This window comes from Rhipicephalus sanguineus, chromosome 2 (genome assembly GCF_013339695.2).
Source record: "Rhipicephalus sanguineus isolate Rsan-2018 chromosome 2, BIME_Rsan_1.4, whole genome shotgun sequence".
NCBI lineage: Eukaryota > Metazoa > Arthropoda > Arachnida > Ixodida > Ixodidae > Rhipicephalus > Rhipicephalus sanguineus.
The window spans coordinates 53,820,729-53,847,754 of record NC_051177.1 but is presented as its reverse complement, the minus strand read 5'-3'; the positions used below and the strand labels follow the sequence as shown (position 1 = coordinate 53,847,754).

At 48.0% G+C, this 27,026-nt stretch overlaps 1 protein-coding gene across 5 annotated transcripts in view; it reads right to left on the bottom strand.

The window, feature by feature from the left end:
* LOC119382964 (brain tumor protein-like) overlaps positions 1-27,026 on the bottom strand; it is a 118,889-nt gene that overhangs the window by 16,156 nt on the left and 75,707 nt on the right. For 4 of the 5 annotated variants that reach the window (XM_037650900.2, XM_049412369.1, XM_037650903.2 and 1 more), the window contains 4 exons: positions 13,935-14,168; positions 12,842-13,042; positions 8,017-8,283; positions 408-698 (listed from right to left, as the gene is read on the bottom strand). In XM_037650900.2, coding sequence (XP_037506828.1) covers positions 408-698; positions 8,017-8,283; positions 12,842-13,042; positions 13,935-14,168 — 993 coding nt within the window. The remainder of the gene's footprint in view (positions 1-407; positions 699-8,016; positions 8,284-12,841; positions 13,043-13,934; positions 14,169-27,026) is intronic. The other variant, XM_049412370.1, reaches the window with a different exon arrangement.

The window sequence follows — 27,026 nt, the reverse complement described above, 5'->3', positions numbered from 1 at the left end:
TGGTGTTTACTACTTTAAGTTAATGAGGTATTGCTGTAAGTGGTTTTGCACTGCCTCCAGGATCAGAGGCATTGCAAACTTTCTGCACTTCACCTGGTTTTGTACTGCCTTCATAATAGGCCCACCTTTAACCAAGCGACGATGTCAAATGATGACATCATGGTGACGTCAGGTGACATCATCACGTGATGATTTTTTTCACCACTCGTGCTGACACCGACGGCGCCAACGATCAATTTTTACGTTTGATAAGGTATCTAGGCTTTCACCTTAAATGTAACTTCACGATCAGCAGCTAAATAGCGATGGCGCAAAGACACTGTGATGGAACCCTCCATGGTTGTGCCGAAAGATGTCCAACTACGGTTCGATTTAAATGCATTCGAACAGAGTAAACATCAACCCACCTTCTGTCCAAGCAGACCTAGGGAGACCATCTTGGCATTGTACACGTTCTCAAGCTCACGCAGGGTCTCCTGCCGCCGCTCCTCGAGCATGGAGCGGTAGAAGTGGAAAGTGTCGGCAACCTCCCCTTGGGCCCGTTGGTACTGGGACTGGAGACGGCTTGACACCTGCTCGAGCGTCTTGAGCGCTGCCCTGAGGTCGTGCGACTTGACCCGTCCATCCTCCACCATGTGTGACAGGCCCTCTACGTGACGAGGCGCTGCTTCGCTCAATGGCTCCAGGTCATGCATTGCCTGCGTGTATGTGGAGAACACAATGTACGCACAGACTGCATCAGGGGCGTACCCAGATGCAGGAGGGGGGGGAGGTTCAACCATACTTCATGTACGTTCATGCGTGCATTTGTATATGTGCGTGTACAGTAGAACCCCGCTGATACGTTTTTGAAGGGACCGTAGGAAATAAACGTAAGAGACGGGAAACGTAAGAGCCGAAAAACAGGAAAAACGGCAAAATATTTAGTGGTACAGAATTTTATTTCAATTCTTACGAGCAGCACGAAAATTGGCGCGCTCAGCCGCGATCTAGTCGATGGATAGAAACACGGAGCTTAGGACGGCCTTATCCACAGAAATGTAATCAACGTATGTGATTTTTTTAACACCAACAGCTGTAGGCATGAAAGAACTAAGCACACGCAATCACGACCGGCGCGGCGAGTCCGACCGCGAACCGCACACACGACCATGCGAGCTCCAACCAGCTCGAACTCCTCCCGTTCTCCGACAAATAACGATGATGATGAGTCTACGCCAACGCGATGGCAGAAGTGAATGGCAATCTCGAAGGCCTTGCTTTCGCAAGCAATTACGTTATACACGCCATGTTTGTGCAATGCAAATCTCAGAGGCTATGCTTTTGTCAATAGTAAATGCCAATCTCGAAGGCCTTGCTTTCGCGAGCAGTTACGTCATAGACGCCATCTTTGCAATTTGAATCTCGAAGGCCATGCTTTTGTTTGCATCAATTGAAAGATTCTGTTGCTTGCGCCTCTCATGCGGCTAATATTACGGTCAAACGAGGCCAAGCTGCGTGAAAATGCACCATGGCCGCTCTCTTTGGTAGTCACTCGGTCGGCTCCGGGCGCACTTCGCGACGTATCATACGGGAACGGTCCGACAGTTACGACGTAACAGCGGGGTTCCCAATACATTGTATCCTATGGGAGCTATGCCGGGACCGGCGGAAAACGACGTAACAGCCGGGAAAACGCAGCAGTGAGGAACGTAGCAGCGGGGTTCTACTGTATATATACGCAAGCAAAATTGAAAGTGAAAGTAGCGAGGCATGCGCCTATGAGCAAAGGAAATTAGGACTACTACTACTTTAGAGCTCCTCGATTTCTGTTTAAGGTTAATGCCTTCTATACTCTTTCACATACAGTTAACCATAGTTAAATTGAACTCGGATCTCAAAATATCGTAACACCTATAGCGAATGGGAGGGACAGGAACACAAAGATACAACATGGACGCAGCACTAACTTCCAACAAATGATTTATTTACGAAGCAGTCACATGAAAAATATAGAAAATAGCAAGCAACGCACGATCATGATTAAACCATTGTGGTAGCTCTATTACAGTCAAACCCGGATACAGTAGAACCCCGCTGTTACGTTCCTCACTGGTGCGTTTTCCCGGCTGTTACATCGTTTTCCGCCGGTCCCGGCATAGCTCCCACAGGATACAATGCATTGGGAACCCCGCTGTTACGTCGTAACTGTCGGACCGTTCCCGTATGATACGTCGCGAAGTGCGCTCGGAGCCGACCGAGTGACTACCGAAGAGAGCGGCCATGGTGCATTTTCACGCAGCTTGGCCTGCTTTTACCGTAATATTAGCCGCATGAGAGGCGCAAGCAACAGGATCTTTCAATTGATGCAAACAAAAGCATGGCCTTCGAGATTCGCGTTGCAAAGATGGCGTCTATGACGTAATTGCTCGCGAAAGCAAGGCCTTCGAGATTGGCATTTACTATTTACAGAAGCACAGCCTTTGAGATTTGTATTGCACAAGCATGGCGTCTATGACGTAATTGCTTGCGAAAGCAAGGCCTTCGAGATTGGCATTCACTTCTGCCATCACGTTGGCGTAGACTCATCATCATCGTTATTTGTCGGAGGACGGGAGGAGTTCGAGCGGTTCGAGCTGGTTGGAGCTTGCATGGTCATGCGCGCGGTTCGCGGTCGGACTCGCCGCGCTGGTCGTGATTGCGTGTGCTTAGTTCTTTCATGCTTACAGCTGTTGGTGTTAAAAAGATCACATACGTTGATTACATTTCTGTGGATGAGGCCGTCCCCAGCTCCGCGTTTCTATCCATCGACTAGATCGCGGCTGAGCGCGCCAATTTTCGTGCTGCTCGTAAGCATTGAAATAAAATTCTGTACCACTAAATATTTTGTCGTTTTTCCTGTTTTTCGGCTCTTACGTTTCCCGTCTCTTACGTTTATTTCTTACGGTCCCTTCAAAAACGTATCAGCGGGGTTCTACTGTATATCAAACTCGCAAAAAGACGCCTGTCAGTTCGATATGGGGCATAATTCGATATAAGCCTGCTAAAGAATTGGAAGTCATAAATTCATACACCATTCATAAAAGCACTTTATTGATGAAGCTAGCGTAGTCGCGCTTGACATAGTCTTCCATTTTTTCTGTTTGAGCAACTTCGCTGCTTGCGACAGCACGCATTTCTCAACATGGTCTAAAGGGTTGGAGCAAGCGAGGCCGCAACCTTCCACATTTGCGCAGTAGCGCCGGACTAGTGCGAGAGCACCAATCACCTCCGAGGATGTCGGCAAAGGATCGTCGTTTCTCATGCCTTTCTTTGAACCGCTGTAGCCAACCGAAGCCACCTTGAAAATCCTCCCTGCCAAGGAGAAAAGCCACGTCCTTTGCTTTTTGTTCGATCATGGGGCAGGACACAGGGAGGTTGCGCAACCGAACGTCGGCGAACCACTTGTACATGGCTGCCTCGACGTCTTCATACACGGCCGTGCGTACGCATCGGGTGCCACGGGCACCGGGTCTTTTGTCTGCTTTATCCCTAATCTCCGCGTTATTCTTAAAGATCGTGCTGAGAGTGCTCCCGGAATATTGCAAGCTGCTGTGACGTCCGATTGCTTCTCACCACGTTCGACTCGATTTATCATTTCTAGCTTCACAGCGAAATCAAATTCTGCCGCTTCACGCTAGCCATCACGGCACAGGTGCATGGTAAGAAGCACAACGAACGAGAAATGCAGGGAGATAACTCGCACGATCCGCGCGCTCGCACGACGAGAGTACAAGAGGCCTTGATTGGCTGTCTCAGCAAGCACTGTGGGCGGGTCAGGATCATTTTTCGTAGGGGGTGACGGCGGCTCGACTGACGCGGCGCGGTAGGGAGAGCTGGTCATGCGCCACCGGGTTAAACCACTTTTGGAGTGAGCGGTGGGGAAAAGCGCCAGTTTCCCCGTCGCTACGAGAGAAAGCCAACTTCCGGGGGCACTTTTGCCCCGCTTCAGGATAATTCGATGTAAACGGGTTCAATATAGTCGGGTTCGACTGTAGTTAACATACACCTGGACACAACATATGGTGAATCACGCGCAAAGGTGGTGTCAACATGCACACAATAAACACTGGTACTCGATATGCACTCTTTCAAAGCATCGTCATTCGAGGAGAGAAACTGCAAGGTATGCGCTTCCTAGTAATAGGGTGAACGCGCCTGTGCTCATGCATGCACTACTACAGAGCACTTACAGAACGTGATAGGCAGAGTTCCTAGCTCGAGCCGTTAACGCACAAATGCACTCCGCTCCCGCTGGCGTGTGTCGCTGAACCCACTTGCACGACATTCGCCCGTCGACATCGTTGCCTTTCTGCGGTGCTTCTTCCAGCTATTTTATTAGTCGGTGCCAGTGCACTCGAAGCAGTAGGCGGCGGTGAAACACCGCTGGTCCATTTGGAAGTGGCCCTATGCTGGCGAGGAGGCGAGTCGCGTAACTGTGTCCTCACGGAATCAATTTACCGTGCACGCCACATTTCACTGAGATGGAGTTTCCCACAATATGGTAAAAGCTCCGTAATAGATTTCACGGAACCAGAAAAACCATTTGAATTAACCGAATGCTGATTTATCGAAACTACCAAGAAAACAATAAATAAATGCCTATTACGAATCAATGCACTGTCTTATTGAGGAATATGTAAATCCAGTAATTATTTTGCATAAGAGCAGGGAAAAATCCGTATTTTCCTCATTTGTGACTTCATTCACATTCCGAACACGGCTCAAGACCTCCGTGCCTTAATCCGAAACATGCTCTGAACCCATACCTTATTATGTACCAACTGATTGTGGATCGTGCTCATGCCTTTCTAAACACCCGCGGCCATTTCGGCTGTCCGTGAATGTCGTTTTCGTTCCTTTGCGTCGCACATCTGTGGCACTTCGCGCTCGGCGCGCTCCGAGGATCGTTCGAATTAACCGGGTTGCGGCCTAATATGTGTAGCGCCATCATCGCCTTTCATCACCTTGATCAGTTTCCCTCCACCGCACCGCGCCTCTTCGGCCAACGCCTTCCAAATAAAGTGGCGAGACAACGGCACAGCCACACTGGCCGCTGTCACGTCGTCTCACGTCTCGTCTCTCGCTACAGCGGTGACCCGAAGAGCCCGCCCTTCGCCAAGCGGCCCGCTGCAATGCTTCCATCACTCTGCCCACCAGTGAAGCCTTTCAACCCGGCCGACCCCAAGCATGGTTCCTGAAGCTCGATGCCATTCTCGCACTGAATGGCATCATGGCACAGCCGATGATGCACGCCATCCTGCTCGAAGCGCTGCCGGTTGAGCTACACCATCTTGTTGCCACAACGACATCCAGCCCGCAGCCCTACGACAACCTCTCCACTGCAGCGCTTGCCTGCTACGATGAAACGTACCGCCCCTTTCCGGGGAACTGCGAGTTCCAGGTTTCACCACTGTCGCAGCGTGCTGTACCCGCCAGCCCGTAGCCTTCACTCGACCACGACGACTCTTCACTGATTACGACTCCTACCTTGGTTCCGGCCACAGGGGCATTCATTCCTGTATCGGACCACCATGACAAGGTAGAAGACGCCAGTACTTCGACTGACTTGTCCAACACGAGGTGCGTTCCTTCGAAGCTCTCGGCCAAAGGTCCATCATTCGCATGTCTGCCCGCCATCCGCATGTCTTCCCCCACCTCGACGGCTCGTGACACCTCAGAGACATCAGCCTCTGTGATGGCTGCCGTGTCGCACACCCTGGAGTCTGCCAAAGACATCGTCATGCCCGGTGTTCGCCCTTCCTTTATGGAGGCTTCGTCGTCCACGCCTATAGACCAACACCACGTCCTAACAACCTCGACGCTCTGCACGTCTTGCCAGCAGCAACCAGCATTGCCCTGAGAGTCTCACACAGCTGAAGTTTGAGCCCCTTACCAACACCAACTTCCGAGACGCTGCTATTATGACTGAAGCACCTGAGGACGACGTGCGTGGTCCGCCTATGGCAGAGCAGGCCGCACATGACACGCAAGCCATGGAGGGAGACATCCAGCATGCCGACCTGTACACCAGCCCTTGTGAGCCGACTACCAAAGGTGCTTCCAGTAGCACAGGTTTGCCGTCCGAACCTTTTACAGAGACCACGCCTGCTCAGTTTCACCACAGGTTTCCTCAGGAGCCCTTGATGCAGGATGCCATCCACACGACAGGTGACCGCTACGCAGGTGCACTGGTTGCAATGGCAACGACGCCCAACCGCCACACGTCTACCGCAAACTACTTTACATTGACAAAGCCACCACGCTCGTCGCCAAACACAGCAGATGCTTCAGACCCGCCCTTCAATGCTGATATGCTGATACGCTGATACGCGGTACTGCCGCGCTGCCACACCGCAGCCGCTGACAAGCGCAAGTGCGGCTTACATCTGACAATTATGTCACAGTTAGCATCTTTTAGTACCTGATCAACGGCGAGTGTGGCTGGTCCCTTTGTAAGCATGCCCCATGCTTCCAGCACGCAACAAAACAAACACGCTGGGTCGCCATTTGTTTTGACTTTGTGCTGAACCGCTCAAGGTGAGTGACTCTTCCAGAAAATGAAGCCTAGCCTTCACCGTATTCGTACACCAGAATAAGCGCTGCAACCATGCACTGTCAGCATTGAGTGGCTCACGCACATGGAAACCGTGGCACAGGTAGTACTCATGCCGAATGCACGTACAATCGTCAGATGTAGTGACTGAGCTAAGTACACGATGTGCTGCAGACATATCGCTCGAGACGATAGGTGCCCAGCAGCACCACCTACTACCACCCCTCTAGCCAGCTGCCCACCTCTCCGACTAAGCCCCCACTGCCCACCACTCGAACTTCAAGTGTGCATTACTAAAGGACGACTTCCTGTTGCTGTTGGCAGTGAACTATGGCAGTGAACCGATTGAATGTGACAATGCTGCCTGAAGGCTGAAAGATAGCATGGCAGAGGTTGTGGCTTCAAATAATGCTGTTTCAGACCTGCAGTTGTAGCATAATGTGCAGAAAGTCCGAAAAATCAGATTTTGAAGTGTTTTATCGTCCGAAGTTTAGACGCACCTTATTTTCATTTCCTCTGTGGAGTATGGAGCAGTCTTTGTAGCAGAGCTATTTGTGCAATTACGATGAGGAAGGCTAATTAAACTTACAATAACAATCTGCATTCATGAACTGACCGAGTGGCCGGTGGCAACCGCAATTTCATGTTGTACCAACACATTTCGAGTGCTTGCAGTCTTTTCTTTCACCAGAAGGCGGCCAAAACGAATCTGTGCAGGCTCGGCATAAATTACAGTTTCACAGGGTTCAGCAATCACTACAACCTCACTTCTCTCACTCGCTTGACTGTTGCAACTAGGGGCATGAAAACAAATGCTGAAATGTTGCTGAAGGTAAAACGCAAATGCGCTGGTAAACGTGTGCGCCTCCATTTGTGCTGCAGTGGACCGTCAATGCCGATGTAACCATCCAGTTCGAAAATGAACGTGCACGACATACACGGCAGTCACGAGGTGTTCTCAACAGCAAAGCGTAGCCTCTGAAATTCGAGGGCACTGTCACTGAGGTATTGATCAACAATGGCAGCAAGTGGAGGACGCCGACAACGGTTGACAGAGAGTTGCACCATCTGCCACTTAGCAGGCAAAGTGACCACCAATGTGAGAGCCGGCCATGGCAACATGCAATTGGAATTATCCAATGTTATCTACAGCAAACCCAATTTGCAAGCAAATAAAGAGTGTCAATAATACAAGGAGCTTGCTGCTTGACTAGACTGCGCCACTCAGTTCGAATTACCAAAAAAAAAAAAAAAATAGTGAGCTAAGAATTCACCCGTTTCTGCTTACACACTGAAACTTGTGCTTTGTTACCCATATTTCCCACAGCAATTTAACCATTGCAGTTCCCGATTCCTCTCAAGTAATTTTTCAGTCAAACTTACAAAACAGTGGGAATCTTAATACAGTCTTTAGACAGAGAGGTACTGGCTGTCCAACAAACCTTTGGATGGTCGAGCAAAGCACATTCCTTGCAGACTGGCGTGTCACACGAGCGGCAGAAGTAACGCAGGGCTTCTGATCGGTGGCGCAGGCAGGCAACTGGTTTGTCCTGTGGCGCACGCAGCCCGTCCCGCGCACTCTGAAGCTCCCCTAGCGTCAGTACTCGGTGGCCCTCGAAGCAGTGCATGAACTGATGGGCCATCACACAGTTGGGACACAGGAAGTTGGCACAGTCAAAGCACCGTGCAACTGCACTAGACTCCTTGCCCTGAAAAGATGGTCAGACAAGAGCGGTCAGTCGGTAAGGAGTCACTGTTCCGATCGGAGCAGGCTTCATCAACGCGGTCAACGTGGTAGGCGCGTCCGTCAAAAGTGAAGAGACAAGATAGTGCATGAGCTAACAGATGGTTTAAAGGCCAGCTGTAATAAGGTCCTAAAAAGCTTAGTTTCAGGTGGCATAGGTATAGAGCACCCGATAAACAAAATTTAAACCTTTACATACCAAGGGATGCATCAAAAGATTCACAAAAGTAAAGATTTTTAGATAACTGTATAAAAAATCCACCACGATTGCCAGTCTCTGAAGCGTCAGCATTATTACTGCCGGCATGTGACACACTATGGAAATAGTCATGCTCCTGACAAACCTGTTGCAATCTCGGAATCTGTGTGAAGTGTTCTGTGTAGCGTATCAACCTCCCATCTTTGTTCCTGAACTTTTGTGTTTAGAAGCTTGCCAGTATCACGACCCCTGGATGGGTAAATACTAGGCTTGTGGAAATGCAAATTTTAGGCTCGAAGCGAATAGTGATTTGGTCGAATAATTTCGAATCGAATTAGAATGGTATATATATCACACATAAAGAAAAATTAGCATATTTGTCATGACTCAACTAACCTGCACAATATTTTTTAAAAATGAAACAAGGCATGTGCAAATGTCAATCTTTTTGGTTCAAAGGGAAGTGGAAGCAACTTTGAATAGTAGCAGGATTTGACTTTCAGTACGATGCAAGTGATAATGTGTAAAATACCACTACGTTTTAAAATTTACTATGCTTAGAGCACATAAGCCGGTATAACAAGCTTTTAAACTAAAAAGTGATGAATCTATGCGAGGGCAATATGTTAATTTAGCCTTCAAGTGGGGCTTCGCGGCAGTGCGGATTTCTCCTGGAAAGGTGTATTCCCGGTAAAGCACCCCTCCACTGCAGTGAAACCACTTTTACAGGGGGGGGGGGGTTACATGCGGACTAATACACACCTATTCGTTCATTTAGAATACTTCGAAATTTCCAAGAACTTAAAATTCGAATCGAAGCGAATTCGAATACTGTAATATCCGTTCGAATATTCGAAGTGCTCGAAAATTCGCACAAGCCTAGTAAATACGTGTGCTATACCAGCTGCTTTAAAGTGAAAGTGATTGACTTCGCCAAAGAAAATAGAAAGAGAGAAGCTGCAGGTCAAAGTTCGAGGTTGATGAATAATGTGTGTGGCGATAGTGCTCCCAAGAAAATGAACTCGGGGAAAACAAATGTACCAAGGTGTGCTTGCCGAGGCAAGGAGAGCATGTTCCCAGAGGTAAAAGACCCAATGGCTCCCCAGCTTCAAAGAGGGCGCTGCGCATGAAAGCACTCGACATCGCACAAAATGAGAAGATTCTTGCTACAGTGTTTACAGCCAGCAAATGACGAACCCGGCACTTCCCGAAGCAAAAGAACTCATCAACTCATCTGTCCACCGTCACACAATGATGTCCCAACAAGAAGCACATGTACAGTCGCACTCAATACGACTTGCAACAGGGGAGCGTGTGGCCTCACGATTAATGATTGTGCACGGCTTCACCTTGCTTTATTTCTGTAACTTATAGTTATTTTCTTATTTGGGAACACACCCCAGTGAAAGAACAGCGTTCAGTTGTAGAAATAAGGGCTAGTGGAAGGAATTCGCAATCTTTAAACTCGTGAGGCCATGCGCTCCCGTGTTGCAAGTCATATTGAGCGCGACTGTACCTGCTTTCTCAGTTGTAAGCTCCGATCAAACCCCTGTTTCATCTGACTTGCACAATAACCTGATAGAAGAGGAAAAGGAAATGAAGAGTATGTTCTCACAATGTGGGACGAAAGACAGCGATGCACTTACAATTTGCGTCACTGCAAATTGGCATAAGCTATCGCCTTGCACTGTTTTCAAGAAAAAACGTGTGCCCACCGAGTAATCCTCTGGAGGCATATCTGTTAGGGCACACGTGAAAAGTTGGATGATGGATGAGTTGGTGAGAGACTGGTCAATGTGTGTTTGGGAAAAGTGACCAGGTGCAAATCTCGACACGTGTTCCTTACTTGTTTTGGATAACTTCAGGGGACCCCTGGCAGAAGGCCTGCAGCAGCTTCAAGCGTCTGGAGTGAAGCTGGTTGTCATACCCAAAGGTTGGCTGACTGGTTTATAGGGGGTTAACGTCCCAAAGAGATTCGGGATACGAGAGATGCCGTAGCAGAAGGGTCCGGATAATTTTGACCTCCTGGGGTTCTTTAACATGCACCAAAATTTAAGTAGGCAGGCCTCTAGCATTCTGAATCCATCAAAATGTGACCTCCACAGCCAGGATGGACTCCGTGTTTTTCGGGTCAAGCAGCCGAGCACCGTAACCACTGCACCACTGCGGCAGCATCGATACCTAAAAGTATGACACACTTCAGCTGCTGGACGTCTCCATAAACCAACGCTGTAGTGCAGATTTTGCAGTGCAAGACCGGAAGTGGATAAAAGCAACCGCCCACAACAAAACACCGACTGGCTTGCTGAAGACGGAATTCTTTGTTTATGTGTGCCACCAAATTCTCAAAGCAGGCAATGCAGTTTCCTTTAACACTGTGGAGGAAAGCTTCAATAGCCAACAAGCTTGATGGTAACGAATTGCCTCATATGATGCAGAGGAGAGTGAGGATGCAACTAGGACAAAGTATAACATACTTCATAAATACTTCATATATAAAACGAATTCCGCAAAATCTGTTAACTGTTAACTGTTAACTATAACCGGGTTTGACTGTACTACTGCTATCAACATACAGCACACTTTTAGTAGGCATGGTGACGGTAAGATGCCACATTTTACTTTCCCTTCAAGTGCTATTTAAGGAACTACACTGTAACCCGAAAGCCTGAGTAGGTGAAGTCAGCAAATGGCTGTGGGACAACTGGTGTACAAGGCAGCTATAATTGCTGAAGCTAAACAAGACGGGAAGATGGACATCCCCACTGATTATAGAACCACTTGTTGAACTGTATCAGGAGAGTTGGTTTCAGTGCCACCCAGCAGGTATGCCGCAGATTCGACGTCCCCGCATGAATGTTGACATAAGCAGATTTCGACAGTTCCATCGATGCTGTGGTGCTAATAGGTTGATGTATTCAGTCCTGTTACACTGACTAATACTCTCTCCATGCTCATTAAGGGAGACATCAATTGAGTGATGAAGGGTGTGAGTGAATGAGAACACGAAAGAACTGTCGTGGTTGAACGCGGTTAAACCAACTTTGTCGAGAGATAGCTTGTGAGCCTCGCAGCTCAACGGCTCGCTCCTCCTTCATCCATGCCTGTTTCTGGCGAAGCAAAGCCAGACAGCCATTTTTGCAGCAGCAACTACTGCACCTACAACTGCACCACAAGGCAACACACAGATGCTGCTTGGCGCCGTCTGTGCTCTCAGCACGAACGCACAATGAACTTGGATACAGCCAGCTCCTCTGGCAGTGGTGGCACAAAAGACCGACCTTGAGCTGCTGTTCATTTTCACAAATGCACTGCACTAGCGTTTCGCTAAAGCTCTTTGGCCAGCGTTGTGACGACACACAAGGCACGTGGAACAAAGCAAATAATCAATGCGCTCGTATGCTGAAGAAATGGTGCAAACCTCATCAGCAAGAACTTTGCGCCATCTCACGGGCAATGTGCAAACATTTTTCTGTGGCATTGACGTAGCTCAGACAGCCACTGCCATGATCTACGCTGAGCTTGAAGGTCATATTCACGGAATGAGGAGTTTTCTGGGTTTGTACATTTAGCCTGCCAAAAAAATAGTGGCATAAAAGTACCTGCAAATACTGGCTAGCGAGTACTAGTGAGTGTTTGCTTAGTTTGCAGAGTTATGGCACTATCACTGACGTAAGCATTGGGTACACTGATGTTGATAGTGCGATTCCACACGGCTTCAATAACAACTTCAATCGAGCAGATCCACGAGATGGCTGACAAGGCCACCATCGAAAACGAATGCAAAACTGATGACATCGAGAACCAAGGTACAATACGTGACAAGATGGGGGGTCAGGATATGCTAGATGCCTTCAATGCATTTCAGTCTATCAAAGGCGTGCACGACACTAAAGGAAAGACTAATTTCTGCATTACAAGGTTAAGTTGCAAAGCTAACCAACAAGCTTGCCAAAAGGTTAACAAAATTCTTGCTGTAATTCTTGCAGAAAGAGTGGTCCTGTAAGTACAATGTACAAGCAGCCTACTCACCTCTTAACGGGTGTTAAGGACATCTTAGTCGAAATCAAGCAGAAGAAATGCGCATGGGCAGGGCATGTAGGGCGTAATCAAGATAACCGCGGGTCATTAGGGTGTAACAGACCGGATTGCAAGAGAAGGCAAGCGCATGAGGGGGAGGCAGAAAGTTAGGTGGGCGGATGAGATTAAGAAGTCTGCGGGGACGACGTAGCCGCAGCAAGCCCAGGACCCGGTTGATTGGCGAAACATGGGAGAGGCCTTTCCTGCAGTGCACGCAGTCAGGCTGATGATGACTATGACTCACCTTGCAGCCTGTACAGCCAAGGCTGGCACCTTCGAGAGCAGCAGTTTCTAGGATATTTGAAACTGCGTAGTCCGAAGGAAGGCCAGCTGTGCCCCCTGGTGGCAAGGGGGTGTCATGGTTGCACTGAGGACAGCGAACTTTGTCCCCTGTGCACTCCTTCTCCAGGCATGGCTGACAAAAGGTGTGCAAGCAGTTCAACACCTGCAAAGGAGCAGTGATTAACACACTGGCATGTGCTCTGAAGGTGATAACTGTTCAAGAACACCTTACATGGTTACCAAGTGCAGAATAGTACTAATTAAAGTGTTCACTTGACTTTTCATAGCATCACAATGTACGACAGAGTGTAAAGACATTTCAAAAGGAGAAAGAGTCACATTTTCATGAACGCTAATCAACCAGCCCCATTTTGAATTTTTCATTTACTTCCAGAATTTCCTTATCTCGAGAAGCAATCCTGCATTGCACTTTAGATTGAATGAAGCCGTGACATGACACTCGCACCCTTCTGTAGTGCATGTAAGAGAGAGACTAACGTGCCAGTATGCACAAGACAACCCTGTGCAAATAGTGTGCCCATGCTGTCTGTGCCTGGTGCTCATTTCTTTATGCATGGGCACATAAGATATGAGCAGGGACAACACAGAAGTTCAGCAAGCTCCAAGTTAATCAGCATAAGCTTAGTCAATTCTTGTTCCCATTACATGGGACAGCATATTGCAGTAAACATGCTGGAACTATCAAGCAGCGTAATTTTGTAGTTCAGGTGCACCAGTGTGGCACACATACTGGCTGGTTCACTACAACAGTGTAGTCACCTCTACCTTACCCAGAATAAAATTACGTGACATTTCAATGTATGCTCAGAGAGCCGACGCACACAGAGCAGTGCAGGCAATCAGGCTTGGTGTTGCAACTGGCACCAATGCGCCAGTTATGGGAGGGCAACGTTACATGACATCTGCAGACACTACATGAACAAGATGCTTGCTATAAGCACGCCAGTGCAACAAGACCTTCAATACCGAACAAGTCACTCATGAAAACAACTCGCACACGAGGGCATGCTGCCAGCTCAACATGTGTGACGTACCTTTGGGATGGTGAAGGTGTCATGGCAGAGGCTGCACTTTGTGCTCAGCTGAGGTAGTGCTGCACTGCCCCCGGAGCCACCGTCTGAAGGGCTGCCCCCGCTGCTTCCCTCCCCACCAGAGCTCGGTGCTGTAAACGCCTCGGGCAGAGATGTAGGCGAGCCCAATTGGGAGCCTGCCGTCGTACCAGACCCACTGAGTGTCGTAGGTGGGCTGCTGCCCAGGGACAGCTGAACCTGCACAAGCAGCACACAACACCGTCAAACTACAGGGTACGGGTGGGCTCGCTAAGTGACCGACAGTTTTATTTGAACTGACCGATCTTGCTTTTCCAATCCCAGAGCAACATAAAAGCCAAGGAGACAGCACGGTGTAAAGCTCCATACGAACACATTAACGAGCAAGAAGCTTTTCAAAGTGTACAGAGCCATTTATTTCTGACCAATACAGAATAAACACACTATGAGCACACCATTCTGCTGAGAAGAGTCCTGACAACTCGACAAAACTGCAGTTTTCTAGTGGATGCGTGGATCTAGTGGATCTCTTTGTAGCCGATGAGAGCATGGCAGGCAATGCTGCACACATTTCTTGGATTTTCTTCATCTCGACTGATAATTGTTTCTCCAAGAACATGTTTTAAATTAGAATGACTACTATATAACTGGTAAGAGATTCGTGCTGTATATACTTGGAACATATCCTCAGATGTATCACACTACATACTTCATACATATCCTTTAAAAATTCTAATTTCTGTGCATGACAGAGCTTCATATCTACTAAACTTGCTCTCTATAGTGCTGCAATAACTTGCCAACCAATACAAGGTTCATGAGGAAAAACACAAAGCAAAATAACTGAACACTTAACTCACATGCCCTAAAAAGGAGAAAGGCCTCTATGATCCCTAGTACAATAAATAATACTGGAAAGCAGATAAATTGAATACAATAGACAACTTATGAAGATTTGCTATAAGTACCGGCAGATTACGCCAAATTTTTTGAACAAATCGCAAAAAAACTGCTGGGGGGAAGGGGGGGGGGGGCTTCAAGCCAGACAACCTATGCAATAATAGAGTGCCATTTGCAAACAGCCATATGCAAACCATGAAATGATACAGATATCTCTTGATATTGTTGAAAACTTGAAGCATGGCAAGCAAACACTATTTTATTACAACAAAGTGGCCCAGTATCATGGCGGAAACTGCATATTACACTAAATGAAATGCGAGATGTTTTATTTCTATGGGCTCCCATTTATCAGCAGACACATGTAATGCTGCATTAATTATTGCGTTTGTACAGTGTCTTCGCATTCAACATTAAATAGCATTTCAGTTAACTACCTTCTTGGTACTACATATACGGTGGAGATGAAGAAGGCCTCCCTAACAGCAATGTCCACAGAAGCCTCGACTTTTCCCGGCAGCGGCGGCTGCATTTTCGATGGAGGCGAAAATGTTTGAGGTCCGTGTACTTGGATTTAGGTGCATGTTAAAGAACCCCAGGTGGTCAAAATTTCCGGAGCCCTCCACTACGGCGTCTCTCATAATCATATGGTGTTTTTGGGACGTTAAGCCCCAGATATTATTAAGCCTTGACTTTGTCATAGGTAATGTAAGCAAGAAAGCCTAAGCAACATTCGATTAGACCTTTCACGATGGCCATCTATTTCAGAAGTTTCAAATAAACATGCCTTATCGAGCAGCTGTTTCTGGTTTTGTTAAGAATGTAGTAGACTATAGCAGCGTAACTCTGAACAAATAACGAGCCTTTCATGAATCCCCAGAATGTAGTGTTAGAGGGGTCATGAACCACTTTTTCAGGTACGTAATCATCGAATGACGTCAGTGCTGGAGTTTAGTGCCTTGCAAATTGATCGCTGCAAAAATCTCAAATCCACCAAGAACGAGCAGAGTTTTGGCGCTTTTAGCGCTCTCTCTCATCATGACGAGCCTGCTGGAAGCTACACAGGGAGGGTGGCACGGGGGAAAGAAGTTGCGCAGTGTGACGTGAGCACACTGTCATGACCTTGAATGTGCTTGATGAAATTCGATCGCCATTTCCTGTTACGATTCCTGTGCACATATGTGGCTCACTGCGTAATGTTAGCAGACTGCAGAGTGACGCCGGCACCCTGTGGCAAGAAGCGCATTTGATCCAAATGGCGCTCTTAATTTATGCTGGCTATTGGCCAATAACTTGCTATCTGCTGTTAATAGCATGTTATCTGCTGACGTCAAATAGCAGGCGCCAGCAGCTCCAAAGAGAGTGAACACAGGCCACTATATGAAAAGAGGGCGCCTGAGAAAATGACAACTTCGCGCTTTGCTTCTAAACTCTCTCTGCTGTGCACGACTGCAATGTTTGCCTGAGCTGTTCATAGCAATGTCTGCTGTCCACCAGGATGTGTTCTCACAAATCCCGAGGGGTGCTTCATGACCCCTTTAAAAAGTTATGCACAAAAATGCAAATGTACAAACATCCAACACCTTTCTTGTCAAGTGGGATCATTTTGTGTACTCATTTAACATGTATGAACAAGGTGCTACTTTTCAGTTGATGGGTGGCTCTTGTAAAGGTCAGACAAAACAGAACAGGCCAAAAAAAATCAGGTGTATAACAATCACTGCTTCTCTCTATAGCCCTTCAGTTTTGAAACAACATCAATTATTTCCCATAAATTGTGAGAAATGCTGACCGCAGTGTTTCCTGCCTCTTACAACTGGTATTTGAAGCCTAAGAAAAGTATTACAATACAAGAGCATCGCCTCAACAATACCTGAATCTAACCTAGTTTTGAAGTAACTATAGAATAAAAGCAACAACCTAATACTAGCATTACCTCTCAAAGTTTACTCTGTTGACAGTATTGCAAATTTAACAGAGGAAGATGACATTCAAACAGCATATATTTGCCTAAGCTCCACTGTAAACAAGTGCATAGGATGCCTCCTGCATGTGCATTATATGCATATACAATGCACATGCACATACCAAAAAGCACAACAGTGCCCTTCTGCTACTGAAGCAATTAAGAGAAGCGCTGAAGGTTTGTCCCGTTCATTTCATCTCTTTTGTAGTCAAATGCAGCCTGCACCTTTGCAGACCTAACTGCACGCGAATGCACCAGCAGTGGGACAGCACTATGATTGGTGGTGGCAACAACAGCCAAAATATGCCTCAAGCATAAATGTATAAACTGTGATGTATAAAATAGTGAAAGACAATTGCAGAAGTATGTATGTTACATGATCAAATGACAGACTAAATGCCCAAACATCTACATTACAACTTGTTTTACTGAAGCACTTCACACGTAGTCATCGAGCTTGCAGCCATATCCAAGGTGTTTTACACTCACACCTGCATATACAGAAACCATTGGGGATCACAAAATAGTTATGATGCAATTGTAATTCAACATACGAGACTAGTTCTAGACAGTACGCTTCCTTGCATTACCATTCTTTCTGTTGGTATGCTTCACTACATAACATAGCTGTCATGCTGTGAAGCTTACTGAAGTATAATTGGCCATAATGGCACACAAATACGACCCTTGCTTGAGCTTTTCATATCATGTGACAGGCACCTTGCTAAAATTTTTTTTTTCTCCATGGCATCTAATCCTCTTCAGATTCAGTGCTTGATCCGACAGCACCTACCTTTTCATATCATGTGACAGGCACCTTACTAAATTTTTCCTCTCTACAGCATCTAATTCTCTTCAGATTCAGTGCTTAATCCGACAGCATCTACCTAAACAGACTTTCAACAGCATAGCTGTTTAAGCTGCCGTTCCTATGCAAATCGTGCACAGAAACCGAGGCGGGTATGTGCCACAGGAATTGGGCAGGCCCCACTACAGAGAACAGCAGGAGCGAGGGAAAGCAAAGACATTACAGGGAGAGAGCGGAGCGACGGGGAGTGATGGAGAGCTGTGAGTAAGGAGGTTGCAGCCTGGGGTGGGAGAGAGTAAAGCCTAGTAACACGATGAGTATACTGAGGCAAGGAGCTGGGAAGGAGGAGGGAGGCAAGCGAAAACTCTGCTAGGCGAAGTGGAGAGGAGGAGAACTAAAACGAAATTAAACTTCCTGCTAAGGCGAGATTTGAACCCAGGCACCTACTGTTCAAAGGCGAGTACCATTAGCACTCTGCTATCCAGGCAGAGTAGCAGAACAAGCATTCATCGGAACCATACGATTGCGAATGCTGCTTCCTGAGCTCGCTCAAGTCAACTACTTGGACAAGGACAGAGAGACATACGACACACCGCTGGTGTGTCGTGTCTCCGTCTTCGTCCAAGTAGTTGGCTGGAACCCTCCTTGCCATACGATTACTCACTATGGGCCAGAGAATGAGAGAAAGATAGATAAAGAGGCAGACAGAAAGACAGCAGAAGAAAGCATAGCATAGCCATGTACAGTACAGTATAGCAGGAAAGTGGGTAGGGGATGTGATGTTGAGGAGGGAAAGGAGAAAGGGAGAGGGGGGGGGTGATTCTTAAAAGGAAGAAGGAAATGAAAATGAAAATTGGGTGTAGAGTGCACGATAACTGTCTCTCAAGTGAGGACACCCGACCGATACACTCACGGGGGACTGGGGATTGAAGGGACAGTGAGAGTGAAAAGAGATGGTAAAAGAAGAAAAAAAAAAGAAAGGGAGGGCAAGCATAGCATAGTATACTAAGGGGAGGAAAGGGAAGTGAGAGTGTGGATGAGGTAAAGGAGGAGGGCTAGAGCACCAGCTCCACTTGACATTTGTGAATGCTACAAATGTGAACATATTGTAACACTAACGCTATCTTTCCAACTGGAGACAAGCTAGGCTACTGGCTTGCTGCTTTACAAAGCATTATAGAAAAATGCAGAACCACTCACTATAGCTGGAGATGCTACATGTACAACTACGTACAGGAATTTTCAAGCATGTAACATGGACATTACATACACAATAGATATCCATAAACCATATGTTCATTCAATGTGTGCGCATGATATCTTGATAACAACCAGGAAAAATGTTATTGTCAGAACAGCTACTTTCAGTTTACCCCCCATTAGCAGTCCTTCGGACACGAGTGCATTTCGATTCGCTTGACTTGCTATACCTCCTTCAGTTTCCCAATAGCATAATGAACTGCTCTAGCAAAATTTTAGCTTGGTATGGGTATTATGCACCCCTGAATCAAAAGTTTGCATGCCTATCACTTAATATAAAATCTTCGAAAATAGTGTGAAATACAATGTGAAGCATGCACTGATACAAGGGTGGACCCGAAAATAAACCAGACTAAATTCATGCAAAACTTTGTTGCTGTATTTCAGTGTTCAGGTACCAGGCAGTTCTAGTGGGAACCAATGTCGCACCTCGTTAGTGCAGATGAAGTCATCATAGAGCATCACTGCGAGTTTGTGATGACCGTTTTTTTCTTTTTTACATTTTCATGCTTCACTTTTTAAACAATATAGTCTGGGTGTATCGCACAATGACTCCACCCAATATTTTTAATGTTTTGAATGGCCTTTATATCGAAGATGCAATCAGCCATACAACGAGTTTGAGCACTTCGAACAATTCCGAAGAGGACAAATTGAAAACCATCTGCGTTCGGGCCATTCTTAAATCAGCCGTACTAACATTCGGCAAAAAATCTAAGGAATGTCAGTACAGGAGTGACATCGGATGCTACGTCCCGAGTCGGGTGCTCTTGCGAATAAATTTTGAATGTGAACTTGGACACAAAGTTGCAAGTTTTATACTGAATCAGAGGCTGGGTCCGAGCTTGTTGGTACATTGACATTGAGTACAAGACGACAAGCACTCTGTGTGTTGTCTTCTTGTTCCCGTCTTTGTGCGCTTAACGGTTTTACATTGCAAGTTTTATTCTCCACGTGGTCATGCAGGATTGAAATGTGCATTTGATATTGTGCCAGATGAAAAATCTCGTATGACCTAGATTTTCTTTCAAAGGTCATCAAAAATTATGAAAGCTGGCATGACAGCAATGACCTTCAAGTGAAAGAAGTTTCTGGCCAATAGACAATCACCAGCTCACCAAGGCCAAACAAAGATCAAAAAGGGGGCTTAAATGTGAACTTTTTTTTCTTCATAATGTTCATAAAGAAGAGGTACAAAGAAAATGTCCAAAACCGTGTAGTGGGCGATTGGTTCATTTTTCACACACCACTTTCTCTTTGACATATTTATATTTAGGCTTCCAAGGGTTGGCCGTCATTTTGCCACTCGCAGCATTAATAAGATTTGGCTCGCCGTGGAATTTCTCCGCTACTTAACAATGAAAAGTTAAACGAGATAAAGAAATAAGATACGCCACCATGGATGATGGGGAAGAAGCAGAAGCCTCTAGGAGGCACTCAAGACCATCAAGGACGAGAGAATTGCCAGAGGCACTTCCAACAATGACGGGAAATGCGGAACATGTGCATTGCCGTCAGTGAAGATTATTTTGCGTAAAACTACCGTAAAAACAGGAATATAGGTCGACCCCTCACTGCGAACTAACGAATATCGAAAAAAGAAAAGTACCTGGAACGGCCGAAGTATCAAAAGGAGCCTTTACCGTGAAACAAACGCAATTTCAGATGGTGTGCAGTGAAATTGCCATTTATTTACACGTGTGTGCCACATGGCAGAAAGCCAAAAGATAGGCTCAAGCATTATCGTCGTAAAATGTAGCAGCCATCTTGACAGTTTCAATTTGGAGGCTCTCTGAGGTCACCAGCAGCAATCATGACGCCAGTGAAGCTCCCGGATGAACTCGGCAACCTTCGTCTTCAGCTCTATAAAATACGCTGCGGTCTGGCACCGTAACAGTTTTCTTCCGATTGCTGCGTGTCGTGACGTGATCCTTCAGCGTCTACCAGTAGTGCACTCGATCTGCCCGCTGATGATAGCCGTACGTGCCGCTGTAACCAGAGCTATCGGCATCGCGGAAAGCAACAAAGAGTATCCGGCGAGATGGAGCAGCGAGAACACCCGCGCAAAGATAAAATATCAGTTATTGAGTGCGACTCAAACCTATGCTCACATACGCCTGCGCTAGCATCCCAACCCACCTTTCACAAAGACTCGCAGTGTGCTACCTGATTTCTACGTCCCTTCGCGAACTCGATCGCTGTTTTCTTGAACGCTACGGTGAAATGATGTCGGCCACCGGTTGAGAACAAGAAAAAAAAAAAAAAAAGCAGCTCAGAGCTCAAATAGATTCACAAGACAAGAACAAAAACACAATGCGGCCACCCACGGCACAAGGCTGGTAGTAAACAAATCGACGCCGATGATGGTGATGGCGATGGAGGCGTTACCCATAGTGGCCAGACTTTCGGAGTTTTTCCGCCAATGACCGGTACATAAGACAGGGGTCGACCTTTAACGGTTTTCTTTCTTTATAAAAAGAAAATTTGACATATATTCGCGTTTTTACGATAGCTGCATTTTCCTCAAATGTAAATTTCGGAGACAAAGGGAGAGATACTTTATTTTGCAACTGGTACAAATTTTTCTTTGTCCACATGTGGGTGATACAGTGAACTAGTTCACCGTAGTGGGTGCGCTTATTAAGGTAGCCATAACTTGAAGCTGACGCCGGGGCCCTGTCCAACGCTCACACTGTCTTCATTTGTTTTGCGATGTCAGCAGCGCTTTCCGCTGGTTTCTGGACCTTGTTGTGAGATTTCTTTCGCAATGACTGGAATGCTTGGGTAGTTTGGGCATCCCCATAACATGTGGTACAGGGTGCATTGCTGACTCCAAGTGGTATTTGTAGTCCTTGCAGTAGGTCCCAAAATACATGGCACAGCTAGGTGTCCCGTGCAGACAGCTTCACGCCTGAAGTCTTCTCCAAGCCACTTCTTATTCACTGTTAAGCTTCATGTGCGCCGCCCGTTCTTTTCAGAAGGTCTGCCATTGTGCATGCTACCAATGTGAATGTCAGACGTAAGAGGCTGACATCTTGCACGAGGCAGTATGAAGCAGAAGTTTGTGATGCTCCTCTCTATCAGCACCCTGTCTCTACCAATGCTGCTCTTTGTCAGAAAAGCTTACTACTGTCTAAGCACCGCCCCAACCTACTCCTACTGCCTGTAACAAAGCTTCAATGGCCACACGGGCCGAGATATCTGCTGCCTGCTACGTCATCCTGACGCCTCCTTTCAGTGCATTCCCTTAGCGACAATATATATAGTGACTTGCAGGCCTCCATAAAGGCATGGACTCAACTGGACATGGCGAACACCAGCGAACCCTAGGTAATAAGAATCACCAAAGGGGCTGGCCACATCGTTTGTCTAGCATAGATACCGAGTTTTGTTGGAATTGGCGGCGACCGATGGCCAACTCTATAGCAGAACCACTTTCCTGACCTTCAGAGAAGGTGCCTGACAACCATTAATCTATCGACCCGGACACAGTACTGGCAGAGGTGAAGGCAGCCCGGAAGACCACGCTCCAACACCATCTCCTTGAGAATTCTACGCCTTTGTCAGGGTGGTTCACCTGTGAAGCCCCACACCTGCAACACAGTCAAGGACACAGCAGTCACACCAGCCCAGTGTGACTTCAGATCTGCTATTCAGCCACTCACTAAAGTAATCTTGGATATCAGCTAATGAACCTGCAGCATATTCACTGGGGTTATTAATCTGCCCTCGCCAAGCACCATAGTAGGGCAAAAGCTACCCTCACCCAAACACTCATACCTCTAGATGAGAATGCCTTCCCACTCGTTTCTTCTTGCAGTCGATTATAATGTAATCAATATTTTAACCACCTTGCTTCACTGTACTTCCCCCAGCTTGATAAATTCATTTTCATGGGGAGGAATCATACTTTAATAAACGTTTCCAGAACACGATGTGTGGACTTGAGACACTGCATGCCAAAAGTGAGCAGAAATATAACTATTCTGTGGAACCCACCAGCAGAAATGCTACAAACTGACTGTACCAGAGGCACTGTTTAAGTTTAGTCAGAGTGAAATTCTATGAAGTGCATGCACCTCTGTGCGCACTCATGGACTTTTGCAATACTCGCCTCATTCATACTCCCAGCAACGAGCTTTCAGACTGGCTTTGTAACATGTAGTGCCAGACATCTCAAACTACTAGTGCATAGCATTTTTACGAAAAGTGACCGAATTTTAACATATGCTTCTGCACATATCTGTAAGAATTAAGAGCATAGTTGTGTCCAGATCTTGATCTAACTACCTTCAGCAGGTATTCACTCCTGGCATGCATCCATGAAGGAATAATGCTTTTTCACAGCCAAACGTCATCTTTTTTGCAACATGTTCTGTCAGCCATTTCTTCCCACTGGAACAAACTTTTTTTTCTACAACATCTTGTTTTTTTGCGTGATTTCTTGCGCTCTGACGCAGTCATTTACAGTTCTGGACAACCTACAAGCCCAGCCACAAGTTCTGCAACAAACCGCGGTACCACAAACTGGAACTCGACTTCCTGCATTTCTGATGCATCCAAATGTTTGGAGAATGCAAACGAACGTTGCATTTTCGGAGGCAACACTTCTCCTAGAGCTGTCAAACCGAAAGAGCGAAACTATGACCCGCCTCTTTCTCGAAGTATAAAGGCTCGACTGTACGGCGCCGGCAGCAGACAGGTGGCGCATCGACTCACAGAGTGACAGCAGGCGACTGCGGCGGGCGGGCATCCCATGGGCGATACCCCGGGCGCGCTGGCAACGCGAACCGGACGACCCGGGGAGCGAGAAGATCGTCGCACCGGGCTCGACGAGCGTGCGCGGGAGCGGCGGCCGTCAGGCGTATACCGAGCCGTGGTTGCGGCAGTCGGCAAGCGGGCTGGCAGCGCACATAAGACCGACGTTGAGGTCCTCGTCGGTAGGCATGGGAGCTCGGCAGCAGCCGATGCCGTTGAACAGGGCCATTTGCACGACGATCCTGAAGCGCGCCAGCCCAAACGGGCAGACGCATAGCGCGAGCTTCCACGCGAGCTCGAACGCCGCCTGGCGGTTGGTGGGGAATACAGTTAAAAGAAAAGACCATCACGGCGGAGTGCGCCACTTTTGACTACTTTTCACAGGACGCTCAGTACAGCAGAGAATTACTGGGCTTCCGCAGCACGTTTCTATTGCTTGTTTCTCCTAATTGTCCCGCAAAAGTTACGAATGTCCGTCGCGATGACAGTTAAAGAGGATGAAGTCCAACGAACTTTAGCCGCGCGCAGCTCAGTGGCCATACTATCAGAGATGCAGCAAGTGGTAAGCAATCCAAGCTAGCAAGTTTGCCCTGACTCACTCTCCCGAAAGGAGGGCCGGAGAATAGCGCCTCTTCATCTTCCCAAACTTCTTTTTGAAAGCGCTTGCGCGGGCCAAATTAACGACAGGGCGGTAGTAATAAAAAAAAAGGTAGTGCCAGTTTGCACTACAGTATGATGCCGAAATCCGCGGAGCCGAATATAAAAAATAAACATCAAAAGCGCGCCATAGTTTCCCGGCACTTCCCTAGGTTGGACCCTTCTGTGCTGCCTAGGGAAAAAGCAGCCAGGAGTCGCCTGCGATGGCGTACAGCCCCGCCTTCCAAGTGCTCTGGTCGAGCAAGGTGGATCGTCGTCAAACCGACGAGTACGTCCGGGAGAGTCGTGAAAAAAAAATACTTATTCAGTAAAAAAAAAAAAAAAACTACCAACTGGCACCTAGGTGGCGAGGGGCGTAAAAACGCTAAAGAATACATGAACGTTTTTCGGGGTGCACAGGCAAGCAGCCGGGCGACCACGCATTTCGCGCCGTTGGCAGGGAGGAGCAATCCGAAGTGGCAAGGAGGGAGGGCGAGGAACGAGCCACGCTCGCCAGCTCCAAGTTCAAGGGCAAGCCGGAAAAAAGAGAGCGCGAAAGACGCGAGAGAGGAGGCGCAGCCACTCTTCGGAGGAGGAGAGAACACCCCCCTGAGGAGCGAAAGAAAAAGGGGGGAGAGAGGGACGCGACGAAGGAGCGCAGGAGAAGGACCACGGCGCGGCGGCCAATGCCATTGCCTAAGCGGAAGAGAGAAAGAGTAGCGTGGAAAAAAGGAAAGAGCGAAAATGTATCCAGCGAGCGGGGCCAGTGATGAAGCGAGGGAGCGAGCGAACGACCACGGGGAACGAAGAAGCAGCAGGGACAACGGTGCAAAAAAGAAGGGAGGAGGAGAGTCAGGACGAGGCGGAGCGCTCCCCAGACCAGCGTACCGCGCGCGGCGCGCTCACTCCGCGCTGCTGTCGGCTCAGCGCCAGACCAGACGCCGATCGATACTTGCCGGTGCCGTCGACCCCGAGGGAGCGCGAGAGCGAGCGAGAGCCGCGGGCAAACACTAGCCGAGGGAGGAGGGCAGCGCTCCCGAAGAACCGGGAGAGGGCGGCAGCGCCACACAGGAAGAGCGCGTTGCTGGAAAGGCCGCCTTCCAGGCGACGACCGAGGAAGACCGAAAAACCCTTCGCTTGGCGCGAGAGAAAATCGCCCGGCAGGGAAGAAGAAACGGCTCGGTGTGCCGCCGCTTCGGGGAGTGCCGTGTTGCTCAGGAAGCGGGCAAGCCTGACAAAACTTGGCCCCTGCGGCGGTCACTGCACGGCCAACAACCCTGGCCTCGCCGTTTCGGTGCCATTGTTGCGATATCGCGCGCACGCGGGCGGCGGCGGCGACGAAGAGCCAAACAAAGACCTTACACCGGTGCCATTACACAACACGCGCGCGCAAGAGGCGGAAGCGCGTAACCATGCAGCGCCACGCCTCCGGTTTTGCGACATCGCGGCTACGTGCGCCGGTTCCTTTCCTTTTATATAATCCGTGCGCGGAGAATAATTGGCAGCGCCGTTGTGTAAAGAAAACGAATGAGGCTCGCCGGATACGTATAACAACAATTTGAAATGCTGTCCCATCCTCCTGTTTATGGAAAAATAATGGCAGTGACGATGAAAAACAAAAATAAAGATTCATGCGAACCAGCAATCGGGATGTGTTGTTTATGCTCCACATCTCAGCGCGTCATCGCGCTGTTTTGATTACGTTGCAGACGTTTTACAAGCCTACAGATGTACAGCACTAACGGAATGAAACGCATTAATTTAGGACTAAGTAATGCACGTACTTTCGTTTCTAGCGTACTTAGACTACGTTACAACGGCGCAATATTTACTCGCACACTTCGAGCCAACATCACCTTTAGTGGCCCAATTAGTGTGTCCAATCCTAGGTACACGATGTGCCCCTACGATCTCACGAAATCGCGTATATCAGTTGCTATAACTAGCGTTTTGATGTCGTGATTCATTCTGTGAGCACTGTACAAGCCAGGTGTCGCGTGACGTAACATAATCGTTCGGAAACTATTACGAGGGACAACATTGGCATGTACTGTTCCCATCAGCCTTATAATAATGACGATAATAAGGCGCTTTTAAGCACAGGCGACGAACAACAACAACAAAAGAAAAGCGCGTCCGGAGGTGCCCTAAGCGGAGCAGAAATGCGTTTCGCAACAGAAAAAAGAAAGTTGGCACAAAGGGTACGGAACAAGACTTGCGGAGGAGGAATTCCGCGAAGCTGCGAAAATGGACAAAAAAATAACTGCGTCCGGAGGTGCGAGGCGCAACATTTTGGCAGCTGCGGCGGGGGCAAGAACCTGCGAGAAAAACCTGAAGAGCAGAAAGGCCGTCGCCTCCGTCGTCCGGAGCAGAGCGGAGGGAGGTGGGGGTAGGAAGGAGAGCGCCAGTTCCCAAAAAAGGTGCACGACCAGCGGAGTGTCAAGGTCATGAAACGTTCCTCCCAGGCCTCGGGGGCAACTGCGGCCGCCGCGGGGCGGCAGCAGAAGAATCCGTGCTTCTTGCCAGTCTTGCCTTTTGCTCGAGTTCCAGCGATCGAGGACTCCTCCGTAAAGCCGCCGCCGATTGCAAAGAGCGACCAAAGGGGCCCTACCGAAGGGGCACTGCGAGGAGTGATGGCCGCTCTCCTCTGCATTAGCAACGATAACGGGCCTGCCTGCTGTCGTGTTGAGGAGGAAAAACGCTCCTGCAGTCAATGCTCTCGACAGGCAGTCCGTCTCGGACGCAGCCA